The sequence below is a fragment of the Sabethes cyaneus genome, chromosome 2 (assembly GCF_943734655.1).
Source record: "Sabethes cyaneus chromosome 2, idSabCyanKW18_F2, whole genome shotgun sequence".
Classification (NCBI taxonomy): domain Eukaryota; kingdom Metazoa; phylum Arthropoda; class Insecta; order Diptera; family Culicidae; genus Sabethes; species Sabethes cyaneus.
In genome coordinates this window covers 153983585-153998117 of record NC_071354.1, presented here as the reverse complement: position 1 = coordinate 153998117, position 14533 = coordinate 153983585, and the positions used below count along the sequence as shown (strand labels likewise).

At 38.1% G+C, this 14533-nt stretch overlaps 1 protein-coding gene across 7 annotated transcripts in view; it reads left to right on the top strand.

Annotated features, from left to right (window-relative positions):
• The window catches only part of LOC128738316 (poly(rC)-binding protein 3), a 286215-nt gene that overhangs the window by 235398 nt on the left and 36284 nt on the right, over positions 1-14533 (top strand). For 6 of the 7 annotated variants that reach the window (XM_053833358.1, XM_053833360.1, XM_053833359.1 and 3 more), the window contains exon 10: positions 8922-12881. The exons of the other annotated variant lie outside the window; for it this stretch is intronic. In XM_053833358.1, coding sequence (XP_053689333.1) covers positions 8922-9345 — 424 coding nt within the window. In that variant the 3' untranslated portion in view covers positions 9346-12881. Of the gene's footprint in view, positions 1-8921; positions 12882-14533 lie in introns of those variants that run through there. 7 annotated transcript variants of the gene reach the window in all.

Genomic DNA, 14533 nt, shown 5'->3' with positions numbered 1-14533 from the left:
TTTACAGTGTATAACTTTTTTCAGATTCGCCTTATAAAACCACACAAATTTGCTGAAGACACCATATGAATTCGATAAGCCGTTTTTGATAATTAAGCTATTTCCAAATAAGGGGGGTGTAGTGCAGCACATCTATTCGCATTCAGTAATTCCAAAGAAAAAAGCGCTATCGAATAAAAAAAATTGCTCCGTTTTTGTTTATTTATTTGCTTTGAGATACATTTTTTATAGAAATGAAGTCGCGGCTCGCGGGAATGCAACGGAGACGCATGGTCTTTGGATTTTACCAGCGGACATTTTTGACGAAGACAGAGACCAATCAGAAGTATCAATTTCTTTACCTTTCTTTACCCGTTTTCAACAATTATAAATAAAAGAAAGGCTGGACGAAATGACTGAATTCAGAAAGAAATAAGCGCTAAGTATAAAAAATTCAGGTCTAAAATTTTAAAAAAATTTAAAAAATTCTAATGTAATCGGTCCACTTTCAAACTTCGATAGTATTTTCTTCATGAAATTACTGAAATATTATCATAATAAGAAACAATATTATCAATATTAATATGTACGAAAAATTGTATAAAATGGATCGATAAATCGTATTTGATATGGCCAACTATGCCGAGATTTTTTATTAAAAACTGCATAAAATAAATGGCGGATAATAAATTGCTCGTAGTATCAACAGAAAGTTGCTAAAATGCAAAAAACTCTATTGTGAATATTTTTGAAGAATAATTGGGTTTATTTTCATATGTTGGAAAGCAAATTAAAAAAAAAGGTTCAATTTAGCAGTGTTGTTCTGTCCTCGGAAGATGTAAAAAAAACAAAAAAGAGTGCACGCTGCTTCCCAGTCATATTAATTTCCCGTGTAATGCAGTCAACTCTTTTTGCAGTCAATTTATTGTTTTCTTTTTATCAAAATAACACGGGTTTTTGCAGCATATGACACGTAAAAAAAGTCATGCCAAAAACACGTTACTCGTAAACGAAGAGTAGACCGTACGGGAACCATTATACCGACCTCTATTCTCCGTCACAAAGAGTGTAACCCCAAGCCACAATTCCGCTGATGTTGTGCGGAAAAATAAAACTTTTTCACGACAAAAGCTGCTGTTCCTTTTTTGTTTTGTTTTGTTTTGATTGTGCCACTGTCGTCGAATTGTTTGCAAATGGTTTGACTTTACTGATTACTCTCAATTACGTTTTCTCCTTGTTGGACCCACCGACGACGGGAAGTCGTGCCCAGCGACACACTATGGGCAAACAATGAACCGCCGCATCTGGTTGACAAAGTTAGAGGATAATGACAATTAAAAGTCGCCTGGTTAAATGTCGGACGAGGCGATAAGTTCACTTTGGTCAAGTCTTTCTTAATGACAATTGATTAAGAATAATTAAAACCTTTCAACCAACTATTTGCCCTATTTGTTTGTTCTAAACAGCAGTAAATTTACTACGAGTGATGAAATTTGTGATGGTTCCATAAAGCAACTGATTCCGGTTCGGTAAAACCCTGCCAATCCCGCGGATGGGAAAGTAATTCCGATTCGATTGCCTATTTAAAATTCATGAAATGCTGAACGAATTCATTGCCAACCGAAAATAATATCCCGGACAACTTGTTTTGTTTGTTCCGTTTTTTCCGCACCAATTCGGCTCTTTCGCGGGTTGATCGAGTGATTAATTTGCCATTTATATTAATAATAATTTTACCCCGGGTTTGCGGAGTGCGATAGAAACCAAATGAGTTATAATAAAGAGGAAAACTGCACGAGGCCAGGCAGGCCAGCAGCCTCTCGTCGCTGCTGTTGGCTAGGCGGACGCTGACGGGGAACAAACAGTCGGTTGATCGGTTGGGGTAGTGGAAATTTTAAAATGAGGAGCTTTGGACCACTAACCTATAGCAGCGTGCCCTAAGTATGTCACTTTTTACGCCACTGGTACTGCTCCGATAGCGGTCATCAGTTATGGCTACCGAACTACAAGTCGATGATGATGATCGATACATACAGGTGAAAGGATTTCTCCCTGTGTGGGGTGGACAGCTTAAGCCAAATAAAAATATAATTATTCAATATCAATCACGGAGCGTATGAATTATACAGTTTTTCGAGGCCAGTGGGTTACCCTGACTAATTAATTTGAAGGATAAAGAGAGCATAGTCGTCTGTTTCGGCTGCTGATTTCACATTTAGGTTGCTCGCTTGAATGGACAGTTTTACAGAAAATGTATCAGTTTCTGATTAATCAGTTTTCATTCAAGTGAATGAGACGTTTAGTAATTCATATTTGAGCATTTTAAATCACCTGATATTGCAAACAAATAACATGAATCATTGTAATATAATGTCAAATTTAATAAAATGCTTGAAAAAGGAAATTTACAAGCACAAATATTTTATTATCTGCTGCTCGGTAACCGTTAATTAAGCGCACATCGCCAAAAGCTTGTTTACCTAGGTAGCTCCCACCGAAAGAATGCTTTTTTCAGATATTTTGAATATTTCTCTTCCTAGTACCACGCGGCAATAAAGCATTTCACCGCATAGTGTCATGCGTAAAAGCAAAACAAAAGTTTAAGCCTCGTTGTTGACTCCTGTTTTTGTTTTTAATATGTTCCAGAATAAATTGCTCTTCTGGCAAAATTTTACGACCAAACCCGTCGCAGCAACCGAACTCGTAAATGTGCAATACAACCGTTGCTTTTAATTCATCGTCGTTGACGACAGAGAAAATTGGGATTCCGTTTGTGAAAAAGTGATATTCATTCTTCATATTCTACCGGCGTTTTTACGGTTAGAGTATGTTGCCATTTATTTCTGGCATCCACTTTTTGGGAGATAATGTTTTTCTTCTTTGGGCAAATGCGTTTTAATTTTTTACAAGGTCATGAATATACGTCTATTGTCGTATTTCTGCAATTCTGCGACATTTTTATTTGTTATTGCCGTTTCTGATTGAAAATACTTCTTTTTCACAAAAACTGTAAAACATTATTTTTCGCCTCGGAAAAGCTTACCAAAACTACGTCGCACTGTGGGTTGAAAGCCAATTCTAAAAGTAATTGGGATAGAACAGTTAGTCATAGCCCAGCTAGTACGAACTCGTATATCAATGTACGAAAACTATCGTAAATATCTCCTAACAAACTATCGTAACTAAAGCTGGATACAGTGGGATCAAGTTGATTTTTTGTCGTATATAATGATAATGACTGACATACATACGATTTTCAGCACAAAATCGTAGAGTAGTACGGAGCGACTCGCGCTTAATCGGATATTATCGTTTATAAATACTTATAAAGTCGTAACGCTCAAAATTATTCGTAATCACGTATATCGCCTCCAAAATAGTACGAATATGCCAATTTTGCGCATGAAATACGATTTATTTAGCATGTATATCTGTACGTAATGCTGATTTTTACCTTTTTTATACATATGAAAATGCTAGTTGGGAGGTATATAGTATCTTTGCAAAAAATTGGTTATGGAATGATTGGAATTTTGGCGGTTCAGTCATTAAATTATAGTAGATGCTAAATTTTTCTTTTTTCTCCATCGTTTCGATTCCGATTTGATGGTTTATCTGAGATTAATGTGGTGAGTGAGTGAAGCCTAATAAAGGTACAAGTCAAGATCGAAACGTTGCCGTTCTGCGTTAATCTAATGCGCGTAAATTCCGTAATTCGCGTAAGAAGTCTGCGTAAATTTTAAAATTCACGTAAAAACCGCATAAATTCCGAAATTCGCATAAAAAACTCGTAAAAAGCGACTTTAGTGTAGTTTGAAACGTCATCGAGCAAATGTACAATTAGCATTAGCATCAGCATGAAATAAGCGTAATGAGGGACCTGATAATAAACTTGCTTTAATTACTTGACACCCAAGTAACATTTTAGGTTTTATTGCACTCTTATGATGGTTTTGATCACCAAAACTAACCATAAAACCCACTATAAGTATGTAACAAAACTTAAAGCATGCCGAATAGCAGGGCATTTTCGTCATATTGAGTTGCAACGATCTGAACTGAACTTAGTCTTAGAAATAGAAGGTTCGATAATGGAGTGTAGCACCTAGGCTTTGCTTTGCTTTGCTATACTATGCCTCTTTCTACGAGAACTTCGCTTTGCTTTCAGTCGTAACAGATTTTTCAGTGTCAAGTACTGCTTGAACTTACTTGAAACTGAAGTCCCATGCGAGAAATCATTTAAAAGGCATATTTTAGAAATTGGAAAGTTTCCGCTGAGCTTTTCTGGGTAAATATGAGATCATGATTTTTTTTAAAATTGCTTTCTTGAAGTAGTTTTAACATATATTCAAAATAAAAGAATTAAACTCCTATGCCCTACCTAGTTCTTATAACTTTTAAGGGTAAGAATGTTAGTTCACTAGCACTAATAAACAAATAGGGTAAGATACCGATTAATTAGGGGTCGCCAATTTTATTCAGTTGAAAATAAATGAGCTTCAAATGCAAAATTTTGTTCAGAATATTTCAGAATTTTCAGAATATTTTGGTTATAACATCATCTTCAATCACTTAACCAAACTGGCGTGCCCAGGCTGGGACATACAGGTTCACGTATCCCACCGTCTCTGGAAAATTTATTCCAAAGCAAAAGATTTTCTGTAACAATTTCTAATTTTAATGTAATTGGCCACTATTTTTGCGATAAGTAAATTTATTGCGTAAAAATAGTACCAGTTTCAAATTCAATTGCAAGTCCACTTATAAATTTAGTTTCAAGTTCAGTTTCAAACCAATAGAAATAGGGAAAGAGGTGAGATAAAAAGAGAGAAAAAACGTAAGAAAAAATAATAATGAAAAAAACGAAACCAAAACAAAAAGCTAAACAGAATGGGAAGCAAACAGCACATGAAAAGAAATAAAGAGTGAAAGAAGAAGATGGGAGAGAGAAAGAGGGGGCTTAAAGCGGGGACACTTTATAGCAAATGCTGAAGCACGGAAATGAAAAGAAGAAAAATGAGGGAAAACAATGAAAACCACAAAGAAAACGGGGAACTAGAAAGACAACGTGGATATACTGGCCAAAAAAAAGACAAAAAACGGTGCAGAGCAGGAGAATGAATCGGGACAAAAAACGAAGAAAAAATGAGATGGGGAAGAAGGAAAAACAGAGGAAGATACGAGAGTAGGAAAATTGGGGAACGAGAAAAGAAGAACAATGGGAGAGAAAAAATGAAATTGGAAGACATAACAAGAGGAAGAACGAAGCAGACAAAAATGAAATAGTAAAAGAGTCAGTAGCGAAAAAAACAGAAACCGGAACCGGCACAAAGAATGACAAAAAATGAGACAGGAACAGAGAAAAAACGTGTCTGAAAACGAAGAAAAACGAAAGATACCAGGCAAAAAACGGAGCAGAGATTCAGGTCTCAGAAAAAGGGCAAAAGAGAGAAAAGGAACGGAGGAAAAGAACATCTGGCAGCGAAAACGAGGAAAATGGAACAGGGGGTCAAACGGGGTATAAAATTAGGAAAAAAAGAAAACGGAAGAGCAAAAAAAAGATAAAACAAAAAAACTAGTTGATAAGAAAAAACGATAAAGAAACCGGAGGAAACGAGAAAGAAAATCAAAATATATACACTGGTTTCTGGAAAAAGGGTGAAAAAATAAAAAATGATGATAAAAGGAATAGAGAGAACACAGTGGAGAAAGGAAAAACGAGAGAAAATGAGACAAAAATGAAATACGGAACAGAAAAGAATAGGGAAAATAAGAGAAACCAAAAAGAATAACAAAAATAGTGAGAGAGAGAAAAAAGTAAACCTATAGAAAGCGGACAAAAGAGCTCAAACAGAATGGATGGAATGGAGGAGAAGGATGAGACGAAATTTGGAAAAAGAAGAACAGAAAAACAGGAAAAGCAGAAGGTAAAAAAAAGAAAAACCAAAAATAGAAAACGCAAACCGAAGAGCAAAGGGATAAAAGGGAGTCAACAATAAAATAAATGTGACAGAAAAGAAGGAAAAGCAAGGCATCATGAAGATGGCAAATGGGAGAGACGGACGCGAAATATGAATAAAATATGGAATACGGAAAAGAAAATAATCAAAAACAAAACTGAAAATATTTAAAAAAAAGTGAGACAGAAAATGAAGAAAAACGATGAAAGCAATGAAATAGGCAACACGGGATAGAAAAAAAAGTAAACGAAAGAATCATAGGAAAAATGAGAGGATAGTGAGAGCAACAACCAAGAAAACGGTACAGTAAAGGAGTAAACACGAAACAGAAAAGACCTCTTTTCAAAGAGCGAATAAGACGAAAAATGTCAACCCTAATTTCAAGTAAAACATTGTGTCTAATTTTGTGTCCATGTCCGTTTTGAAGTAAAACTCGAATAATCAACCCAAATTAGTTCAAATTCAAGTCTAATTTAATATCTAATGTCAAGTCCGATTTCATGTCCAATTTCAACTACAATTTCTAGTCCAGTTCCATTCCATTTACACCCGATAATTATGAGTTTTCAGCCTTACCGGGCGGTATTTTTGTGATAAGTAATAATGAAAGATTGGGTGCCTAACCTTTTGTTTATGTCTGGGCGCGCTAGTGCTTAACCATATATTTAATTCATTCAAACATAGCTTGTATTTTTGGCAAGTAATATGATAAATTGGAAATTGTCTGCCATCACGGCCATTGGCCAGATGTGCCTCAAGGTTTTCATTTGGGATCGCATCTTTTTATTCGATGGACATTCTTCGAATCTATCGAGCAGGTATGAGCAGAAGAGTTCTAGAATTTTATGAAATTTCAAAAATTCATAACTCTTGAATTTGAGACCGTTTAGATTTACAACGAAGACCCCTTTATTAACAAGACTGGCCTCTCTGTTATTTTTCCATATAAACGCCAACGTCAGCATCAGTGACGCTTCTATTTGCGAAGGTGGTACATTTTGCATGAGTGTTAGTAAACTCACCCAAATTCCGAATTGGTGTGTGTTGGCATGGCGGTATGAATATTAGCACTCACTCACACAAATGCATCTAGGGACTACCTTGGCCGGCAGAGCGAGCTTCCATCATTGTCTCCCGAATATTGGCAGAGTTGCCAGTCTTCTTGTTATGGGGTCTTCGCTTACAAGCAAAGTTTGTGAATTTTTCTTGAAGCAGGGATGAAAGCTAATATACTAAAATATTCGTTAAATGATCAACATTTTGTAAATTTTTTATTTAATATAATAATTTAAGTCAAGTGGCATCGATTTTCGATAAACCTCATTACTCAAAAACTGATTATTTGGAATCAACGACTGAAATACATTTAGACCATTGCAAATCAATTTCAATTACCCCCCTTGAAAATTGGCTTGAAAAATCGGGGGGCAAAAAAATAATTTGTAGGATATGAGTTAAGTTTTTTTCATAAAAACAATTGTCTGTGGACTCTACAGCCTGAAAAACTGCAAAAATGAGTACGAGTTGAGTTAACGCTTCTAGCACGAAATAGAAATGGAAGTTCAAATAGTGAAATTTCCGAAACTCGACCAAAAAACTTTTCTTTCGTTTTTCCTTTTTTGTTCGTAAATTTTTGCATGAAAAATAACAACGTATTTATTAAAAGCAAGAATAGATTTGGTTCTCACGTTTAAACTTTAGGTAAAAATGCCTAAAATCCATATTTTTTTGCTCGATTAAAAAATTCTCTTTGTTTTTTTTTCAACCGCCCACGTCCCCCGCTCCGGTAGCCAAACACCGGTAGGACAAAAACTTTTTTAAATATTTGTAATGGCCTTATAAAAACAATGTTTGGCACCAACGTTTTTCTCTCTTTTTGTTTCGAAGCATTTCGATAACTGGTATCTAATAAACTGAATTGTAAATACCTGACTGTATCTAAATAAAAACAAAGGAGCATTTTAAAACTTAGCATGGTGGAATCATCGGATGATTTAAATTTTTTTTTAAATATTTGGGAAATTTTCTATCACATTTCCTTTCCTTTTTAATGTGTTCTATTCCGTATATCGATCCCCACCCAAGCAGCCAATTCGGTTTTATTGCAGACTTAAGAAAACTTTTATGACCTAAACTGGCCATGAAAATCGCAATAAGACTGCAATAAAATTCACGGCGTAACTTGACTATTAAACTCTTAACTGTAGCATCCCAGATAACAATGTGAGTTTTATTCTACTCTTATTGTGATTTTAATGACTAATTTTGGTCATAAAAACCATCACAAGTTGGTCAAAAAAACCAAAATTGTTACTTGAGAACCCAACAAGAACATTTGTCATGTTCTTTACGTACAATAGTTCCGTACAAGGCTTCTAATATATTTTCTGGTAATATTACCGATATTTTTATTGTGACTAACAAAAGCTGATATGTATCAGTTACCAGTAAAGCTAAGAACTTGTTCGTAACTGTTTTAGTTTATATTTACTGAATCAATCATTTGCGTTTCCCTCGACTGTATGCCAGTGTGATTCTCCTGTACGCCAGAACCTATCGAAGCAATCGAAATATATTCAGGATAAACTATCCTCCTAAGACATCTTGCTTCCCAAGCAATTACGACAATCGACTTCGTAATCGTCTCTACAAGCTCCTGAATCAATTCAATCCCCGAGACGTTTCCCGCAAGTGGTTTCCCGTTCTCTTGGCTGGCCTTTCCGCGTTTAACTTTCATCAAATGTCATCCAGCATCACCAAACTCCACCAACAGTGTCACTACCAATCATCAACACACACCACCGACTCTCTCTCTCTCTCTTTATCTATTTCTCTTTCGACCACCCTCGTAATGTTACGTCCACCCAAGCCCTCCGGGTACTGCCCAGCGGCCTGTATCCCTCCACCCTTGCTCCGCAGAACCGCAAATCCTTCTTCTCTCTACCTAACCGGACAACTTCCTCCTTTCTCCTTTCCCAACAGCGTCGAACTGCAGAAGGCGAACCTAGGCGATGATAGTACCGGAGGTTCCAGTGCCAGCAATAATCCACTGCTGCAGAACAGTTCCGGTGGCGGCGGCGGCGGTGGTAGCAGCGGTGCCGGCGGCGCTAATGCCGGAGCGGCCAGTACACTCGGCGGTAACCCGCTTGCGTCGGCCATTCCGTTGGCCCAGTTGCTCTCGAAGCCCGGTGCCCTGAACGCCTTGACCAGCCTATCGGCCCTCGGCGGACTTACCGATCTGCTCGGTAATCTGTCCAGTGGCAGTACCGGAACCGGTCTTGGCGCCATTCAGACCACCGGCATCAATCGACCGAAGACCACAAGGATGCGGTCGCCAAACAGCAACAGCAGCATGAATGGCGACAGCCAGAAGAAGAGCGAGCGCAATAAATTTAATCCCTACTAAAGTTAAGAAGCGGTGCTGGGAGTAGGCCGCCACACGCGGCATAAGAAAAGCTTAAGTAACCTCTGGTTAGGACAAAAGAATAAGCCGCGTGTGCTAAAAATGAAAGATAGTGAGCTAGTAGAATGAAAGTAGGAAAAGTTTAATTGCGACGACACTTTAGAATGACATTGGGTTGGGAAGCGGGAAGAAGCAAACTACGTGAAAGTCAAACATGGATTTATTATAGCATCGACGGACTAACTGACTTGACTGACTGACGATTGGGAGAAAAACTTCCGCCGGAATTTTCCTTTTCTTTTTTTGTCGAATGGGCTGCTTCTTCCTCTCGTCTCAACCCTTGCCAAGCACACCCTTCCTGGTGGGGATGACGAATAAAAACCACAGTACTGACAAACACAAATAGAGCAGGCGAAAAGGCAACAGCAGCTCCTGCGGGAGACAGACAGAAAGAGAAAGGTTAGTTTCACAGGAACGGCGTGGCGAAGCGAAAAAGCTGAAGCAAAGGAGATAAAAAATTTATTTATAGAGTTTAATTCAATTAAGATTTAAAATAGGATCACGATCAGCAGCCGGCAACGAGAGCAACCGTCGGTAAACGACACAGACACAAACACAGACACAGTCGAGCAGCATATTAGTAGCCAAGCATTGTGCATTTAGATACTGACCGCCGCACTCATCCCGAAACTCCAATTGTGTACTTACGCTGGGAGTCGCGATGTCAGCATTGCGCTTCAGTTCGCTATAATTAGTCCCTACCGTATGGCCGCACGAGTCGAATTTGATTCGTCTTCGGATCCATTGGATTACCGGCGTCGTGCTAAAAATATTCCCGATTTTGCTTCGAGGTCCGCAACGCGCTCAAGATTAGATTGAAGTTTGCAACTTTATTTTATCCTTTTTTTCTCGAGGGGAACAAGTTTGGTTATTTTAATCTAACCGCGTATAGTTAGGTTTATGTATTTTCAGGATTCCTATTTTCTTTTTCTACTGCTGCAGCAAACTATTTAGGATTAGTTACGGTAGTTTATTTTAAGACAACTTTGGAGACAAGCTTAGCGCGTGCGAAATTCATTTATAGCTCTTCTTTTGATCCACAAGCGATGAACGTGTCGTCGTTCAATCGAAAAAAAACGCAGATGGAACATTAAATTCTGTCGCCTTCAAGTAGGACTAATAGAAATACAAATGTGTTTTTTTGCATTTTAGCGTGGTTATGCCATTCTCCCGTCACCATCAGTAAGTTAATTTTATCCCACGAGCAGATTGTTGCCACGAAAGCATCCATAATTCAACCCTAAGCACCCTAATCTAAGTTATTCGACCATGTAAACCATTGTACGATCCACCAACTCGACAGCCGCCGCCCACCTTCCCTCGTTCGGCAAACAAAGCGGGCAAACTTTATCGCAAGGTTTTCCCTTCCAAGGAAACATAATTTCCTTTATTGCCAAAAAACTGTTTCGCACTTTGCATCATTCCCTCATTAAGTTGATTAACTGTTTTAATTATTCGCCGCCAGTATCACTCCTTTCATGCCAACGGAACAAGGCGGGCGTCGTCGAACGTGGAAGGTGGGACAGCCAGCCGGCGGGTGGGTTGACGTGGCGGGCGGTAAAGAAGGACATCTTAATAGGGAAAACAAACTTCGAAATCGATATTTATCCATCCAGATTTTCATCGGGTAAACTGTGGATGGGCGACAAAGTTTTCCACGTCGTTGCGAGCTGTTGGATAAGGCAAACACAAGATTCAATTTGCGGATCGCTCACACGGTCGATTGCTCTTCTTCCAGTTTTGTGGCAACTACGAAGAAGAAGGTTTGTTGTTCGAGTGCGGAAAAGTAGAAAAATTTGAAATGTAAAAGTATTCTTAAAACAGGGTAGTTACGAAATTTATTTTTAAATAGGTCCGCAATTTAGTTCAAATCGGTTGATCCGCAGGATGTGTTCAACCTGTGAATATCGATTATCAGTAAGCTTCGGTTTGTTAATGCAAGTTCTGAATAATGTTGCAGGATAAAAAGTATTGCTTCTGAGTAATTAATTACTATTCATCCCCGATTACTCACACCAGAAGTTTTCAATAAAACCTTTCAACTTCCAATACTATTCGATCCATTCATGACACACGCTATTGTGTCTCTAAAATTACAACTTTTGTAAAAGCGTGCCATATTAGAAATTATTTTAAATCACGTTGAAGATAATCAATTATTCTCAATTTTAAATCCTGTAAAGCTAGCAAAAAACAGTCGATCCCAAGGGACCGATCCATTTTAGAAAACCATTCAAGATTTGCTCAACGAACTGATCCCTAAAAGCATTCTTCCTAATCTACAATAAATTGTAATGGCAAAAATATGAGCTTAGTCAAAAATAATAGACAGCAGTCCATTTTGCGGCATATCCTTGCTCACCCCGCCCGCTTCATCCTGTTTCATTACTCAGCAAACCATCTGCCCGCGTTCGTTCGTTCAACAGACAGACAGACCACCGACCGGTAGGCAACAAATTGAGTCATTAAACTGTCATTAAATTTACCGTTTACACAATTTTAATTTCCTCTCGCACGCGCCGTCAACGCGCCGAGAGGTGGGGGCGGTTCCATCCGTAGCAGGGAAGTTTCTCCCGCAATCCGAAAATTTAAGCCACTGGCACTGGTACGTACTGGTGGTTGGCTTACCACCGGCAAAAGCTTTTTTCCCTCTTTCTCTCATTAAAATCTGATCTACCCACACGCGGCGAGAGAAACGAGGTAATCTTCCAATTTAGGGACATATTTTCCCGAATCGTCGTCGGTGTCGTTGACGTCGTCGGCATCAGCATTTCTGATATTCTGTGTGCTACGTCACTTAATCCCTCCAGGTTAGATAATGATTCTAGTAGGTACTTTTTGGTCGCAGCCCCCCGGAATATGCAAGCCAGCGGCAGGGCCGCCGAAGGCGTTGCTGCCAGTAGCGTGACGTTATGAATTTTTAAGTGCTATGTTTCCGCCTGCAGGTGTGCGCGCGAAGAAGCACAAATTAAATCATTTTCCGACCCTCCGGCTAGAAACACTCACCACAGCAGCAGTAGCAGTAGCAGCAGCAGCAGCATATTTGTAATTATTTTCCGATCCGATGTGTTTTCTACTGTCGTACATTTTTCGGAAGCAGGTTACGGCGGTCTGGCAAAATATTATTTTTCAATTTGTCCCCCCGAATCATTATGATGAGCTGCCAGTGGCTTCAAGTGTGGGGTAAGTTTGCCTGCGGTGAATTTGGTTGGGGTTGAAATGATGACGAAATCGATACCTTTGACAATAATGTTGAAAATAGTTAGCTACCGCTACCGCAGGATTTCATCCGATGGGCATCATTCTTAGTAACTGCTCTGCTATCATGCCCTGATGTATGAAAATGGTCAACCAGAAAAGAATTGAAACGTCAATTGGATGAACATTATTTTGCTCGAGATATTAAGGATCTATTTCAACTGCAGACAGGTTAAATCCAACTTAATTTAATTATTTAGTATTACTGTTTATTTCTTTCTTGTCACCGAACACAGGCACAGAATGCTTGGTTCAGAATGGTTAAGAATGAGATTAATAGTGGTCCAAAGGCACTACCTTGCAGAACCTTGGACCGGACTGTTTAAATTAAACATTGAGTTTTTTAGTGTTTTATCTGGTGTGTAACTGAGTAACATACAACTTTTGGTTTAACCAGAAAACAATAATAATTGCTCTGATTTTGAGCTGACATTATTGAAAAAAATCACACATAGGGCTGCCTTCTGTGATTAAATTAAATATTAAAAGATAGCAATTATTTTATTAATATACTTCTACAAATACGCACTTTCACACTATCTATGAAAGGGCGCATAAATAAGATAACCAATCACTCTAGGTGGATTCATAAAGAGTTAAAAGCCTAAAACATTCATTTGTTAGTTCATTTGACCCCTAAGGAAAGATTAAACAATTAGAAAAGAGACAAACACGTTAACTGGGTTGATGTAATCAGAGAAAACTGTTGTAAATGGTGGCAAATATAATTTTTTGACGTACAAATTCTGGCCGGTGGAGCTCAAAATATTTTTCTTTAAAAAGTCATACTTCATGCAACGAGCATCGTAAAATGAAAATATTGAGTTAAATTTATGGTACATTTTCTCAGCAACTCGTTAAAAATATAATCAGAAAATCTGTCACCATCATAATTTATTGAAAGGATATATTGCACTTCTAGACAGTTTGAATCCGACCTGAAATTACGGGTATGCATTTTTATACTTGCCGTAAAACAACCGACAATCGGTGTGCCACTGAAAACAAAATTACGTTCATGCAGATGCAAAATATAAACCGTCCTAAAGTGCTACCTTGTGGAACGCTAGATCGGTTTTGGTTTACTTTTTCGATTAATGTACTTCAGATGAAACCGGGTTTTCTTGAATAGAATGCTATACCGTGGACCCCCGTTCGTTTGACCGTCTTTAATCTGAACACTTTTTGATTTGAACCCCATTGGTTTGCATGACGTGCAAATTAAAAATGGTTCAAATGTCATTCTCAATATGACAGCATTTGCTTATGCAGACAATGCGCATAAACACGATTTGTTTGTGCTGATCTAGCGTGTTTAATCTGTTTCATAATGCGTTTTCCCAACGATTATGGTATAAATCTGATCGAAGAATGAAATATTTGCTACTTGCACCTGCCAACTGAATCAAACCATCAAAACAATAACAAAGAATAGGGTAGCCAGTTCACACAAGCTCCAGCATATTTAGGATTAACAGTTGTTCAAATTAAAAGCTAACCCCGTTAGTTTGCATGAGGAATCGTTCAAACGAACGGGGGTCCACTGTATAACACAAATGCTTTGTTTTTGAGAAATCCTAGTGTCCGGCCATAGAGGCTGTCCGGGCATAGAGGACTTTCTCCTAATTGCTCCGATTTTGAGCTGACATTATTGGAAAAATCACAGATAGGGTTGCCCTTTGTGAATTTTAACTGACAGTTAAAAATTGTACCATAATCTGTCCAATTTGCGTCATAGCGATAAATAGTCTTAAGAGAAAATGTGATATTTGAAATACTGGGTCGAGTATTTAAAAACACTAAAAAAGTTCATCTTTGAGTGCTTTTCAAACAAAGAGTCAGAGAGTTACGGCATTCAACATCAACAAGTTTA